At 42.1% G+C, this 16,380-nt stretch overlaps 2 protein-coding genes and 1 long non-coding RNA gene across 5 annotated transcripts in view; 1 reads left to right on the top strand and 2 right to left on the bottom strand.

The window, feature by feature from the left end:
* Positions 1–1,292, bottom strand: part of LOC134093665 (uncharacterized) — a 59,812-nt gene extending 58,520 nt beyond the window's left edge. For both annotated transcript variants that reach the window (XR_009940373.1, XR_009940374.1), the window contains exons 1-3: positions 1,186–1,292; positions 1,019–1,092; positions 396–505 (exon numbers count right to left, since the gene is read on the bottom strand). This is a non-coding gene — a long non-coding RNA (uncharacterized LOC134093665). The remainder of the gene's footprint in view (positions 1–395; positions 506–1,018; positions 1,093–1,185) is intronic.
* A 3,113-nt stretch (positions 1,293–4,405) lies between these two features.
* On the bottom strand, positions 4,406–12,161 carry LOC134094363 (overexpressed in colon carcinoma 1 protein homolog). Its single transcript, XM_062547860.1, has 6 exons — positions 11,864–12,161; positions 9,473–9,497; positions 8,262–8,297; positions 7,520–7,599; positions 6,008–6,042; positions 4,406–5,398 (listed from the first exon to the last, which is right to left on the bottom strand). The coding sequence occupies exons 1-5, from the start codon at positions 11,904–11,906 to the stop codon at positions 6,038–6,040; spliced, it is 189 nt and encodes a 62-aa protein (XP_062403844.1). The 5' UTR covers positions 11,907–12,161; the 3' UTR covers positions 4,406–5,398; positions 6,008–6,037.
* A 3,199-nt stretch (positions 12,162–15,360) lies between these two features.
* Positions 15,361–16,380, top strand: part of appl2 (adaptor protein, phosphotyrosine interaction, PH domain and leucine zipper containing 2) — a 16,811-nt gene continuing 15,791 nt past the window's right edge. For both annotated transcript variants that reach the window (XM_062546571.1, XM_062546570.1), the window contains exon 1: positions 15,361–15,449. In XM_062546571.1, coding sequence (XP_062402555.1) covers positions 15,396–15,449 — 54 coding nt within the window. In that variant the 5' untranslated portion in view covers positions 15,361–15,395. The remainder of the gene's footprint in view (positions 15,450–16,380) is intronic.

Below are 16,380 nucleotides of genomic sequence, written 5' to 3'. Positions count from 1 at the left end.
CCCCCTCCCAATTCACCCAACCAACCCCCCATTCAGGATTAGCCTTGCTATGATTTAGGGCTGCTCTCGCTGACCTCCGGAATGCGGCGGATGACGGATCTATTTTCCTACATTGTTTCACCTGCTCTAAACGGAACCACATGTAGCACGGGGCCGCCTCGCCTTTGTCCATAATTGGAAACACATGGTCTGGGGGGAGGGGGGCTTGGAGCGGAGTCGGAGGACAGCTCCCCTGGGCTAGTGGAGCGACACCCAGCTTGGAGGGGTGAGGAGTGGAAACGTGGATGGACAGAGATGTATAAGAGGTGCACTTGTGGTCACCAGACCACTGACACTGGACAGCATTGAAAGAGAGTGAAGCTGAAGGCCTCAGGGCTTGCTTGGTTGTTCCTTACCTTGTGGACAGGAGGGCCTCGGGGAGTTTGATGAAGGGTCTCAGTAATCATCTCATGTAGTTAGTCTAAGCGGCAAACTGCTCAGTGGACCCAGGGTGGAACAGAAATCCCTACATTGGACCATGGAAAACCTGCTTAAGAAGAGGCTCTGAAGATGCTGTAGGCCTACTCATAGTGCTGTGGATGGTTAGGGCCTACTAACCATAGCCCTCAGGTCATTAGGTAGGCCTATTCAAGTAAATAAATGGCATTGTGAAATCCAATCAGAAACGTTGTCACACTTTCCTCACAATTTCCCATTAGACACACAGGATATCCTCCTCTCATAAATGAATTGAATACACATTCAGAATATTTTTTTCTCCTGACAAGCAAAAACTGACACTGGAATGGGCTTTGGCCTCCATTGCTGCTAGCTGGCTTGCAACCTGAAGTAGGCCTAGAGGATCGAGGCATCCTGATCCAGTGCTTGTTTTGGTTTCATTGAAATGTAGGCTATCATTCTGAAAGAATGCTTCTACCGTCTACTCCTGTGTTAAACTTCCCGTTTTTCTTCTTTCTTTTTTTTTTTTACTTGTAAACTGATCCTAACTTCGCTTGCTCTCAAAACATAGGCTACTCACCTCTTTCGTCGTCAGGCCAACTTCAGCACAAAAGTTCACAGGAACATGATTGGCAGTTAACTGTGTGGGTAGGCCTAGGGAAGAGGAAATATCGATTTTCTAATGAAAGCTAATTCCCACAACAGTGAGAGATTCCATCACCGATTAACATTGACATTTGAACTCACCAGTGTGAAGTTACCAACATGGGATAAGTAACTGACTTTTACTGTAGACTACAAGTTGACAGGCTGTTTTTTGTTTGTAATTAGAATGGCGGCTAGACTCATTTGGCTTGGTTAGCGCTGTGCAGTTTGTGATTATGGCTAATCAGAATACACTTAACCACCAAAAGGCCTGCCAGACCCACGCCGTGAACAGAGCATTTAAGGAAAAACATTGCTTGCATCAAATGCCAACATGCCATGTCAAATAGGAGACTTTGCTGTAAAATATTGCAAAGGGTTCTTTGCTGAGCGTTCTTTTAGCGTTACAACTCTGCCATCTAGTGGTTTTCCCTATTATTGGCCTGCCCCTTGCTCCAGAGATCATGAACCTTTTTTCACGTGCTCAGTCTTTCGTCGTTTGACAATTGAATTTATATATTTTTTTCTCTAAACGGGCTATTTGTATTTAGCAAATTTAGTCTGTGCGTTTAATCCGTTTCTATGAACATTTTTATTGGATATTTTATTCCTATGAAAGATACTACATCTCTAGCATGTTTGCTGTTGAATGTGACAACCTTATCTCTTGGAGGATCAACCTGGTAGCATGACCCCATAGGTCAAACTTAATGCCACTGTTGATAGAGAGTCCCACCCAGGACAAAGAGCAGCTGGGGCAGGTGTGGCACTGATGAAGTCAGGGCTGTGTGGTTGTTTGTCACGTACAACTGGAACCTCTCCAGAGCCAGAGTTCACAGCCAGAGCCACAGATCCCAGCCAGCAGGCCCCAGGCTCCCTCTGACACAAGACAACAAGATTTATTTCCCTTTGTAGCCTATTTATTTCACTTTGACCATGTTATGTGCGATGGGGCACTATATGCGCCAACCCCAGCGTACCTACAGTAGGTTTGTAATATGTTATATTTGATTAAGAGCATTTACTGGCTGTGACATATAGTATTTTTCAGTCATTGACATTATGATTTGTTAGGTTAATGGAGGGACTAACAGTGTTTGACATGTTGACTGCAGCTGTTTGTTTGTTTGTTTTTGTCTGTCAGAAATTGTTGTCATCACATCTATCATGTCACAGAGACCCCCCACCTTCAGTTCAGTTTACCATCAAGCCAAGGGGTCTCAGTGTGTGAGACACTGAAGCTCCAAAATCCAAAAGATGCTTATCTGTATTGTGGTGATGCAGGGTATTGCACGTGTGCAGTAAAATCATTTTATATAAAACTGTGCCTAGTGTATGGCACTTGAATATACGCCAAAATCATCTCCTGTAACCAAGTCTAATCTTTGCAGTAATGAGGGTGAATGTATCTGCATATTTGCTTGAAGCTTTCACATTATTCATTTATTTTTTGCCATATTCATCCGGCATCTTTTGTCTTGTGTCATCTTGTTATTTTTTTAATTTGTTTGTTCATGTCACGGGTACGCTGGCAACTACGCCGCTCCGTTCAGCACTGTCTCTGTCTTGTGTGTAAAGCACTGTGGATTGCACTCTGCATGTTAAATGCGCTATACAAATAAAAATGACATACTCACTTACTATATCTGTGAGTATATGCCCTTGCCTGGCCAGTGCCCAAGATGACTCAAGATTAAACCCAGAGTGACCTGAGACCATCAGACAAAGCTGGCCCTGTAATGCTTACATACATCCACTCTTGCACCACCCCAAGCTCCACAAATCCAGTGTAAACAGCTTAGGAGATCAATCATCTCACACATCAACTGTGTCTTGATGACAACAAACATTCCACTCTATACAGCCTCCATCATGCACCTCTACAGGGACTAATGGAAATCCTATCAAGACTATTGATTGTCATGGCCACAGTGAAGGCACGCTTTTTAGGTCAGCCAAAATTACCAATGATCACAAGAGAAAACAGACGGTATAAAAGACTTTAATCATAAATATACCCAGTAGCAGTCTGATGCATTCCAAAAGAGCGTAAGCCCCTTTAGAACAGTTCTTTATTATGTACAACCTCAGTATTTCAATAATATTATATAATAAGTTTATACATGTCTTCACAGAATACTTCTTCCACATAGCATCAGTCTGGGCCTAATATATAATTTTTAAAATATCATGATACAAGCCCTCACATATGCACAAATACATATGCTAGTCACATTTCTAGGAGCACTCCATGAACTAGAACTGGACAAAGGTTCATTGTCATCCTAACCTACAAATGAAACAATCACTGCTTTATTTCTGGCTAGGCTTGTCTCCAAACTGGAAAGATGAAGTATGACAATTAATATGCACTCTGCATTAAGAATAAAAAATCATGGTTGGACCATGCTAAACACACACATACTTCTTATACTGATTTGAGATTAAATGTTACAATAACATTTCATCTATGATTCATGAGCACATTTGTTATGGAGATATGTCTATTGACTTTTATTTGTTTCTATACTATTTGATTTCTGTAATGTATGATCAGAGGATAGATTTACCTATCTATTTATCCCCAAAGAAAAATGCCAGTGACTGAGTTTCTCAACTTTGAGTAAAAGAGCTTTATGAAATGCCTGAACATAATGTGAAACCTGTAAACTTAAAATGACCAAATGGACTCATGGTCAAAAAACAAAGATGCTGGTGCTTCATTCGTTTTTTGCTGTTGTCATGTTAGATTTATTTTACATATATAGCTAGTGGATTTGCTTGCCAAAAACCAAGCTTCATATACAAATTCCTATGTCAACATAGACCCTTGTATGCTCTACAAGCACATCCATGGTGTGGATATATGTGACAGATTTTTGGAACAGAAATCCTCTAATACATGTATGTTCCAAGGCTTCCTGCTCTGGAGACCTTAGGAAGAAACAGTCTGTTTTCCGGCATTGGCTACATAGTATATTCCGAGTGAACCACTACAAGCTCGAGGGGGAAAACATGGCCTACTTACACATTCCTTCTGTGTAGCATGGCTACTCAGAGAGGTTCCGAATGCTGTCAGAAAAGAAGGGTAAAATACACATGGCAATAGAGATCCATAGCACTGTTTCTCTGCTTGTCTGCACAGCACTGGCATTTACATTGGTGTACTGTGTTTGACTCTCTCTCTCTTTCTTTCCCTGTCCCCCCTCTCCCCTCTCCCCTCTCTCTCTCTCTCTCTCTCTCTCTGTGTGTGTGTGTGTGTGTGTGTGTGTGTGTGTGTGTGTGTGTGTGTGTGTGCGTGCGTGCGTGCGTGCGTGCGTGTGTGCGTGTGCGGGTGTGTGTGTGTGTGTGTGTGTGTGCGTGTGTGTGTGTGTACAGTATGTGTGTGTGTGTGTGTGTGTAAGGTACAGAGAAAGAGGGAGAGAGAGGTCACTCTGCATATTTAAAAAGAAAGAATAGAAAACAACACATTGATTGATTGTGCACAATGTGATGTGCCAATAACCTTGTCCTTGCATGAGAGAGTACACATAGAACATTAAGCTGAAAACATTCTTTTTTTGTCTTAAAATTTCTTTCAAAAGACACCACGACTAAAATTAATGGAATTAATATCCAAGAAAGAATTCAAATATTCATTCATACATAATCCTAACCCATTAAAACATATCAGCAAACTTCCTGAATTGAAATATCTTAAGATCCCGGAACAGTTGAAAAAAGTGCATGACTGTTACATGCAGTCTTAATCATCAACATAAATAAAAAATTAAACTATAAGCCATTCTGCTGAAGGGTATAAAATAATTTTGCTCTGATATATTCCAGTCCATGTCAAACTAACCTTACAGTAGCATCTATTTATTTTGCTGTTAGACATCGCATCTCATTCTGAATTCTGAACCATATCCATCAGTATCCTGAAGCAATGAAAGGTGTATAGTGTTCCTGTGTCCATTATTGCAGACCTGATCATTCCTGGTTGGATACGTTGGTCCAGCAAATAAAAGGAGAAAGTCATGTCTCAGGTCATTTCCTGAGAGGCAGGTGTTTGCCTTGTGTGCCAATGATGTCCGGTTCCATCCAGAGGCTCGATGCCCTTGCCACTGCCCAAGTTTGTGGAAATATGGCCAGGACACAGAGCCACCCCTGCCTGGCACAGCACTACTCCACACAGCACACCACTGGGTACTACCCACTGGGATGCCCTCCTGGCCGGGAGCCCGGGAGCTCTGGGTGGCTGGACCCACCGGAGGCCAGAATACCCCAAAAGGACCATTACAGAGGACGGCCTTGTACGTACACAACAGAGCATCTGCAAAGACAAGAGGAGAAGAGGAGGGGGAGGGGGCTAATTTAGCTGTAGAGTGCACAATGGAGGAGCTGATCACTTCTGAATGCTCACAATTATAAATGAGTCAACCATTCCATTTGTAAAACAGTGGCATTCAGTGGTCTTTGATAGTGATTGTTGGCTTTGTCTTTTCAGCACTGGTCAGTCAGCATGCCTCCGTCCATTCATATCAAATGTCATAACAAGCTAGGATTTGAATGTGTAATTGTTGTAATCCATGAAATAAAAATAAAAAAACACACTCTCAAGCTTTAAGTCATTTAAACTCATCTGAAGATGGCATAGGCCGAAACGCATCTAGTGACATGCTTTCGAAATAATTAAATGAGGAAAACTTTGAGAGTGTGTTTACTTTTTGTTTCGTTCAGTGCTTCTTTTGTTTACAAACCCAAAACCCTCTGTTTTGTGTTGAGTTGAGCGTACCTATTTCTTGTCTGTAATTGTTGTCATGTACCAGCACACAGTAACCATAGAAGGACATTCTTTTTTTTTTGGAGCAAGTTGTTTTTCTGGCATCGAGCAAAATCATATTACGCGTGTGGGTGTAAATGACAATAAAAATAATTATACCTGTGCCACATCTGATGCCACTCTTTTCTGTTAATCTGAAAAACACAACCACATATGCACTAGTTAGTCATGGGCAGTTTGAGAAAATATGCATATACTGTAATTGTACTATTATTGTAATATAAATATATTATGATTTATGTTTTGATTTTGATGACGTATAATAACAGTAATAGTTGTTCTAGAATAATTCTGTGTGATTCATACAATGTCTTTGATGATTTTGTGATGATTTTGAGTGTCATCAGACAGTAGGCAGTTCGGTGGTGGCCTACAGGAGGTTAGTGACTCTATGCTGTTAATGTCATGAAACTAGAGCTAACTGCTTTGAAGCTGTCCCTTTCCGCAGTATTCTGATGGCTCGGCCTCCTGCATACGCAATCAGGTTTTGGCTCTGTTGCCCTCTGTGCAAAGCCCCATGCTTGCTCTCATCTAAATGCCACATTCTGTTCCACCTTCTAAGATTTAATTTGCAGCTCCCTTTACAGATGTGAGTAATGCTTGCACACACACACACACACACACACACACACACACACACACACACACACACACACACACACACACACACACACACACACACACACACACACACAGAGAGAGCTACAGAGAGAGTCTACTAACAGGGAATTCATGATTGATTAATTATTAAATAATTCACAATTTGCCCGTGACTGAAACAGAAACAGAGTGAAGTTCTCCTACATACAGTATGTGAAGATTATTCAGTAACAAGCGAAAGCTGTCTTATCTCCAGCTTCAATTTCATATAATAGGGCCAGAGAGCAATTGATATTTCCAATCCATTTCAATTCGACTTCAAGGCAGAACGGTAGCAAAAATATTGCAAACGTCATGAATGAATGCGGCACTATCTAATTTCCAACGGTCATGTTTACCTCCCTTTACCTGGAGACGCAGCTGAATCGAATTACTCTACTTAAGCAAAAGCATATGATTGCAGAGTGCGGACATGTCATTATTTTGAATGCCTAAACTTTACACACACAAATTGCATAATGTTTTGCATAATACTCATATCAAGCTGGCACACACATACTGTGTGGCCAATCACAGGGTGTGGCCAAAGGGCCAATCCATCTGGAGCATATCAGAACATCATTACCATACATTTATATTTTATGAACCCATTGGGGAATCACTGGAAGGCCATATTTTGCCATTTGAAATGGTTATGTAGGCATGTGAGGTCTAAATGAGCTCAACTCAATTATGTGTTGGGCGTCATATGGCAGATACCAGAACACAGTGTCCTAACATGGCTGTAATATGCAGCAGCCAGTGACTATTAAGTCTGGTTCATGGAAATAACGTCCTGTCTTACATTTACTCCTATCACACACAGTGCCCGCCGATGCCATTTAGTGACTCCTCTGGCAATTAAACTAATGAGCAAACTCACATCTGTGTCAATAAGAATGGGTATCACCTCACTCGCTAGCGTTTTTTTTATGTTCTGGGGGTAGTCACAAGAAAAGGGAAAAGACTAACCTTTGTGTGTGGACTTGGACTGGCTTGATGCAACTGCGGTTAAATCTGCTGGAAGACCTACATAAACCCCACCGTAATTCCTGGGAACAGAACCAAGAGATGTTTCATGTAAATGCATACATCTTGTAAATGCATAGGCTACATCTCTACATGTACAACATGAGAGATTGTACACAAAAGAAAATACATTAGATCAATGGTTTTACAAATGGTTCCGTTTTTAGTTGGATTCTTGAAAATCATAAGAGCGCTGCCCGTTCAACACATGGCCGAGCACATGAATAACCAAAGAGAACGGCAGCATAACCTATCCATGCGTAGCCATTTTAATGGCTTCAGTGCAGAGCAGAGACCCAGGTGACTCAAATGGATCTGGGTTCCTTAGACACACGCTGTGTTCACAGATAATGAGAGCTACTGTGCCATCAGTCAACATTCAAAATAGAACTAGAGGGACTGATAGCCTCCATTAGATCACCAATCTCATTACTGAACTCTGCAGTGCATTATGACATGATGCGTCTGTGCTTTGTACTTAGTACATTTATTCTGTGAAATAGATATTGAAAGACCAGTAATGTCTACACTGCCAGTTTAACAGCAGGTGGTCTCCTGCACGTGTAATCAGGTAGAGTCACAGGCTATCAGCCTTCCCCATGTGTCTCTATCGTGGCTACTGGCTAGGCCACACAGCTCCTGCGACTGAGGGGAGGATGCTAAGGGACCTCAGTGCTCGGCTTACCTTCTTTTCTCTTCATCTGGTGAGAGGTCTTCCGTCCTGCAACAGGGCAATCATAGATCAGCTGTTGACACAGTGAAGTGTTAGAGTCCAAAGCCACCAACTGAGCTAGCATCTGTCCGCCACTGACAAGATCCAAAATGACTCTGAGCTTGTGTAACATGGGCCTATGGGCCTCTCTGACTGATGCCCAAACATACATGTAATGTCTGATGCTGGCCTTGTTTGATTTTAGCCTCCTTGCTAGCACTTCCATTTGTCATGCCCAAGGCCTCTGGATTGATCATAGCACAGGAATGTGCTTATTCATTTATGTATATGGAATAAGAGAGGGAAATCAAATCTAACAGGGATGAGACAAGTAAATTAATGTTTATTGAAATTGGTAAAAACACTGGAAATTCCAGGGGCAGTTGTCATGATTGAAATTAATCTCTATACCCCCGTAAAATACGAATTATTCTGAGTTGTAGCCGAAGGAAAACAGTTACAGCTTGTTTTTCACAGTGTCTGACTGATAGAGCTGGCTCTCCCTTGTGACAGGGATCTGGTGCTGAGTTCAGAAAAGTTGTGTAATTAGGCCTTTATTGGCGAGCGTGTTGTAACACGCCCCAGGGGCTATGCTTTTACATGGAAGGTGATCCAATGTTTATCAGGATGAGAGGGTTCTGAATGCAAGCTGATTGATTTACGTTAGGGGAGTTGTTTTGGAAAAGTCTCTTCTGTTCGGCCAGCGTGGTAAAAAATAGCACAAGTGTTGAGGGACAAGGGAGGCCTGTCTGAACAAATAGGCTACTTCAGAGGAAGGCCACACAAAGACAAATAGCTGCCCAATCTCCAGCACCACTCTAAGGGACTATTTTGATGCAGAGAAGCATTACTGTCAGCAGCAAATTTTAAAAAAAGAAAAAAATGTGAAAAAGTGAGTTTGCTCTAAAATTGGTATGCTTTGCATTTTGGATCCAAACATGCACTGTATATACATGTTAACCCTCTGTTGTTCATCCATTTTTGACTTAGAAAGTGTATTAGGCCATTTTACTTTGATCACCACAAGCATGTATTGCAGATGATGGGTACAATTGAATCAGGCAAATATGCTGCCATGCCTCTAGCTTTTGTGGAATTTGCCTGATTTAATTGTTGTCTAGTTTGCTCGTTTCCGAGATGTATGATTATCTCAAAAGCTTTCATTGTCATCACACAATACTCACACATCTTTAGAAGCTTCTGCCGGCCCTGTAGGGATCAAAAAGAAAGTCTTAGTTCATTTACACCACTCAAAACTAATCATGAAGACACTGCACAGAGTCAGAGACAATGAATAGACTTTGAACTTTCATTATCAACTCTCTGATCTAGTATTTGTCAATAAACCAAAGCGCGTGTTCGTAATGGGAATTAATTGGTACTGCCATTAACAACAGGGTGAAAGAACAGACCACTGAAATCAATGGAGTATGCGTGTGTTCTGAACACAGTAGAAAATGGCCCAGTTGACTTATAGGGGAAGAAAATGAGTCTGTCTCAAGTGTCTTTCCACCCTAGCCTGACAAGCGACAATGGCCGCGATCTGGTCTAGAGGTCTCTAGTGGTGCTCGAGTCCTCCTCTGGGGACTCTCGGTGGTCTTTTTTGGGGTTTAATCACCCATGCCAGGTCCTGTAGAGGTCACCAACCACTACTGACTGAAGTGGAGCACAGCTATGGCTGTGATGTGTTATGGTATAGACGTCGGGTGGAAAACCATCTTTAGCAAGGCATCTAACAACAAGCAGGCTCTTCTAATAATGGCAAACGGCAAATTGCTTAGGCATGGTTGGAGAGCCCTTACTCAAGGGCCCTTGTGACTGTTTCATTTGTGCAGTGTGCTGGTCTGTTTGAGGCCTGGACTGATAAATGTGCGCTTTCACCTTTAGCCCACACTTCACACTAAAGAGATGTGCATAGAGTGGCCGCTATTCATGTGCACATAGCTTGCAGGGGTCGAAAGACGACAACAGGCAAGGCATTCACAGAGAATGCCCAGAGGGCAAGACTGATGAACTTACAGTACAAGAGTTGCTGCCCTCCTTTGCCATTTACTCAATGCTGGGTGGGTGGATTACTACAAACAGCCCAGTTCAGAGGTGGTTACGCATGTGATAGTGCTGAATAGTTCATGTTGATAGTGTCCCACATTTTGCTTTGACTTCACCCAGTCATCAGGTTGTTTCATACTCGAATGCTAATCAGAATGAATCAAATCAAATTTGTTTTATTCTTCATTCTTGATGCTTTAATTTTTGTATTCAGTACCTCATATATCTTACAGTCACGATGATAACACATGATAACACTCATAAAGCTGTTGCAGAATACATCATAAACATCCTGTTTATGAAGCCATATATGACCCCATAGAAGCTTCCAAAGTTGTGTCACCCACAACATCATACTGCTTTATGAACAGAGTAACTGTTACTTATAAGTAGATATGTAGACTTTGATCAGTCACTATCCACATTATGAATGCTCTATAAACATTTATAAACCTGTTAAACTAGTACTAAGACATTCATATATGACACAGACCTCTCTTTTGTGCAAAAAGAGAACATATTTGAAAGGACAACTAGCCACATTGTGTTTATTACCCAACATGGTGTGCCCTTTTTGTGTCTTTAGAGTGAATGATAAGTCAGGGAGCTGTCAGTGTCAGTGAGGGCAAACAGTATCCATCACAGAGGTTGCACAACTCACACCCACAAAGACAGCACCACACAAGTAAAAGCCCACAGAAAGTCCATGGAAACAGATGGCATTGAATTACACAAATACAGCTGTAGCAGGACACAAAAACACACACACACACACACACACGTGTGCTTGTACACACACACACACACACACACGGACACACGGACACACACACACACACACACACACACACACATGTGCTTGTACACGCACACACAATTTTGCGCACGCACGCACGCACGCACTCACACACACACACAAACACACACACACACACAAATGTGCATGCACCCACTCACCCACTCACACACGCATATACACACATTCACAAACATAAAGTCTGTACATACGTAGACCCAATTACATACACACACACATACGCACACACACAATCATACACTGATGGCTCCTCATTAAGTCATACCATGATCCAGAGCCCACCTTCCTGAAGCGGCGTGTGTGGATTTCAGACACGTATCACCACGGCACGTCTGAATTAACCGCTGCATCTCTCCACGCGCCCCCGCCAGCGTCTCTCGGCCGACGGGGGCCAACAGCTCAGAGGAATGGCTAATGCAGGCACCCCGCCGAGAGTCATGGGGGTGTGGAGGCTAATGCACAGCGCCTCTCTGTTTAACACCCAACTCACACGAGCCTGAAGATGCCAACAGCGGTGGCAGTGGACCAGAACCAGCCGAGCCCAGCAGCCTCTGTCTCTCTCTCTCTCTCCCACTCTGTCTCTTTCATACTCTCATGCTCTCTCTGACAAACACAAACACACACACACACACTCATACACATACACACACGCACGTCGACACAGTAAACATGCCTTGCGGTAAAGCTCGGAGACGTAAAACACACTCACCTCCTCCTGTTGTGCTGGCTGCTGAGGAATTTCCACAACCCATTTTGCATCGATGCTATAAGCAGTTGGAGAAGAGTAACAAAGAATAAGGAAGGAGGGGAGGGAATGGGAGGAAAGAGAGACAGAGAGAGAGAGAGAGAGAGAGAGATGAGCTCAGGGCAATGAAGACAGGAAGGACAGACAGAGAGGGAAAGACAGAGAGAAAAAGAGAGGGAGAGAGGGGAAGGCAAAAGGCTGAGAGTAGCTCTCTGTTGTTGCCCCTGTTTTGCCTTTTGCCTCTCCAGCGTGTTCGCTGTCAGTCTCCCTCTGCAGTAGCACAGCGACTGAGAGCAGAGCATGCAGCTAGGCTGTAAAAGCGAGAGAGAGAGGGAGAGAGAGAAAGAGAGGGAGAGAGAGAGGGAGAGAGAGGGAGAGAGAGGGAGATGCTTTGCCCTCACATGATTTGCTCTTCTCCTCCACCCTCCACAGGGTTGCCGGGGAAACGGAGGGGAAATGGGGAGGGGCGGGTTTGGGTTGTTCTCTCAGCAAATGGCCACACATTTTTTACCCAAACACCTCACAAGCACAAAACTACATGTGCCGCACTTGCTAAATGACTGGCCTGAACATGGGGGATCCGACGGGAAGTGATATCGTCCTCACCGGCATTCCTCAATGTGACCACCTGCTGTGGGGAGACCTGAGATATCAAAGCCAAAGTCATTCTGAACCTCAGGGTGGATGTTCAAAAACTATTCCCCTATGGACTGGGGGACATGGTGTTATCTGTATGGTGCTCTGTGATGAGCAATTGAAGAGAAAAAAACATGAACGCATAGCCTATATTGTTTAATCTTTTGCTCTATCTGTGGATGACTTTTGATAACTGTGATATGGTGAAACAAAAATCACCTTATCCAGCACTGACATTTTAATACATTCAGTAGCCCACTGCCAAGGCAACATGTATCGTATTCATGTATTAATGTATATTAATGTGTGAAGAACACCTGTCTGCTCACATATTGAGAGGAATGTAAATGTTTTGGTCCAGTGAGACACATTGCATTGCATCTGTCTAAAAATAGTGAGTGAACAACAACAGGAAGCTGGCCCCAACCACAGCACTTTAAGTACTTATAACTTGTATTCCAGTTATATTTATTTGCCAGCTACAGTATATGCTGTAAAAGCTGTTTTTACATGAAAATCTTCTTACCCATAACAAACATTACGCATAGAGGTATGTGGGAAGAGCGATATCTTTCCTTTACATTGTGGTGTGGTGTCCCTTAACATTAATAGTTAGCTCTACAAAACACAGTAACCCACACATAGGCACAGTGGAGAGAATTGTCCCAGAGGCTCGAACTGTGTTGCTGTAACTGGAAAGATTGCTTCTTGATCACCACGATTATATCTTACGTGCGATCATGGACAGCAAACTGTGTCCGAAAAAAAGGTAACTATTTTAAGGCTATAATAAAAAAAAATCTCTGTGCTTTCATGTGTTCTTCTCACTATACTTGCTCTATTGATTTTCATAGACTGTTATTAGAGCGCATGACTCATATTTCACACATCCTTCATTTCCTGTTGTAATTTGCTCTATCAGACCAACTTAGGTGATGGAGCAGATGTCATGGTGTTCACTTGCCTTCATCTTCATCAACATCTTACAGAGTGCAATGTTCACCATGCCTGGGATTCTGATTTCCTTTAATAACTAGTCATTACATAATCAGCATGGCTCTATGAGCTGGCAAGGGCTCAAAAGAGAACATCAGTGGTTTTACAAAACTGCATACAGACATGTTGAGTGCTGGACCAATCCAGCGCAAGTTCCACATAGAAAATTCTGACAGATAATGTAAACAATTGTTTTGGTGGTACAGTAGGAGCTTCAGATTGGCTTAGAAGGTTAAGAAGACAAAATTGAGTGAAAACAACTCCCTAAAGCCACCAAAAATTAAACTGGGAGAATTAATCCGTACCAAAGCGAGATAGAAGACATTTCAGAGCCCATTGTTACCATGTGACTTTCAATAAAGCTATAACATACAGTATCTGTTGACATTGACATTACATGCCAAAACCATTGTTGTTTATAGAGGACCCTCAAACAACTCCCATTACTGCACATTTGATGTGCATCAGCATCACCCTTCCTATGAAAGGTTCAAGTATGTTGCAAAATTATGAATGAAACAGTTCTGCCTGAACAAGAAAGCATTCTACTTACAGCTTTGAAGAATGAGGATTATGACCTTATGTCTTGATGCACAAGAGCATTGAACAAAACACTCTTAATCTGCAAATTCAAAAGGGGCCTGCTTTGACTGAAGTAAAACAGCTTTCAGTGAAAGATTATTCACAGACAAAACATATCTAATAGGCCTGGATTAAAGAGACTGAACTTGAAGATATATACTTTACCATTCATTCACACCACTCCAGGACTGAATAAAAATAGGCCTGTGCCTACTCTTCAAGCATCCCACAATAACATTATTGATGCCTACGTAAGTGTGAGACATTCTAATCAGCTCAAATGGTGATGCATGACAGGGGCTAGCTGCCTCATCATTGCTCACAGTCATACAATTTATACCAATGTGTGAGATACTGGCATAAGTAGGCCTATATACTTTTCAGCAAAGTAATTACAAGAATGTTAATTTGTGTGAGTGACTGTTTTGATGCTTTGTGTCCAAAATGTAGCTGCTGGACTGAGAACTCTGTGAAGAATAGAAAAGCATTAGTGGGGGTGTGGCACATTCTTTGACGTGTCTAGTTAAGTAGGCTACCTAATGGTTTTAAATTCGTTTTAACAGTCATGCAGTCATGACTTGACTTAGAAACCGCGCCTTGAACTGACGCCTTGTTGCATTTTTGCACGCTTCCAGCGCAAGTCTCAGGTTGTAAAATTAAATACAGTATAGTATCACATCTATAGGCATAGCCTCAACTTTCCCATTATAAAATGCTGCATTTACACTTGATATTCCACCCTCGATGTGGACCAAGACATTGTAAACAAGTACACGATATGTACTTTCGACTATTTCAACAGAAGGGGGCACTACAGACTAACAAAAATGTGCGCCCATTTGTCTCCTGCTCCTACCCACGGGTTCTGTTTAGTCTACACTTAGGCAATTCATCTATAAAACGTAAAGTGTCCACAATTTATATTCTATTATATTACATTATATTATATTATATTATATTATATTATATGCTATAACAGCCTAGGCCTAATTATGAGGGAGAAATTGCGGAATAGGCTAATTTGTCGATAGGCCTAGGCCTACTGATCATGTTGAATTATTTTTCAGATAGTTTTGTTAGACAATATAGAAATTATGTTATATATCAATATATAGCCTATTATAATATATATTAGATTTGGCTTTAGACTTGTGTTGACTGGTGACGCAGAAACTCCGCCTGGAAATACGTGTCAGCAGGAACTCTAACCCAAGTGCTCTCTGGGAAACTGAGTCCCTGTCCTGAATTATTGAAGAAGGCTACGATCTGCCCGATTAGCAAGATGCCGGCCGTTCACAAATTACTTCTGGAAGAAGCCTTACAGGACAGCCCACAGGTAAATAACATACATCCACTCTTATTATAATTTGAAGAACCAATTGCTTCATTCCTTGTAGATTTTTCGAAACGTTAAATTATATGCGCTCCGTAGGGTAGGCTATGTGGTCCAGGAGTAGACTGCCTGACGTCAAGAATGCAAATGCATTTGCGAATTTGTCGTAACATTAATGTAAACATAGCTTACAGTTCTACAATAACATGGTGCCTGTAATAAAAGTGTTCAAATATAGGCTACCAAATACGATACAGAATAACTAGCTACACCCTCTGCTTCATCCACCGTGCCCATGAAGCAGATTTTCTAGTCTGGGCCAATGATGTCAGGATGAGAATAGACACAATGTTTACGAATGAATGCATGGCCCTCTTGAATTGGCGATAATTAGGCTAGTTTTATAAGAGGCTCATCCGAATCCCGAGCTGATGTAGTAGCCTACTGTCAGCATTAAGGATACAGGCTGAGGCTGTATTCCTAATTGTAATCAGAATCCAAGGCCCTGTATCACAAATAAGTGGGTGGGATCTATTGGAATCCATTGAGTTGGGTTGCGGACGGTGTATGTGGCAGCTGTCGGACAGTAGACTGGCTACCTTTGGCTACATAGAGCTGTAATTGCTCTAATGACGGACATTAGGCTACAAGCCTAACCTATTTAGTGTCTCCAAACTGCCTTCAAGTTTAAAAGAGAACTCCATATCACCTGTTGTTTTGAACCAACCCTAACATGCACAACAGCAGAAACCCATTCTAATGTAATTTCTGTAATTAGCTGACACTATGTTGTCATTATACTTTAGGCTACATGTATTATTTTCTAAGGACGACAACAAACGCATGTCCAGTCCTATCATCACGGCTTCAAATGTCCTTACTTAGGCTACCGTTGTATGCTCTTGCTCTGAGTCAGAAGTGTCTTGTGACTTGG

This window comes from Sardina pilchardus, chromosome 10 (genome assembly GCF_963854185.1).
Source record: "Sardina pilchardus chromosome 10, fSarPil1.1, whole genome shotgun sequence".
NCBI classification, from domain to species: domain Eukaryota; kingdom Metazoa; phylum Chordata; class Actinopteri; order Clupeiformes; family Clupeidae; genus Sardina; species Sardina pilchardus.
This window is presented reverse-complemented; position numbering and strand designations above follow the sequence as displayed.

Bases quoted from the DNA above. Each gene is read 5' to 3' on its own strand.
- LOC134094363 (XM_062547860.1), bottom strand. From the start codon at position 11,906: ATGGGTTGTGGAAATTCCTCAGCAGCCAGCACAACAGGAGGAG. The intron at 9,498-11,863 runs GTGAGTGTGTTT...TGATCCCTACAG, and splicing joins AGCCAGCACAACAGGAGGAG to GGCCGGCAGAAGCTTCTAAA. The intron at 7,600-8,261 runs GTAAGCCGAGCA...TTCTGTTCCCAG, and splicing joins CCAGATGAAGAGAAAAGAAG to GAATTACGGTGGGGTTTATG.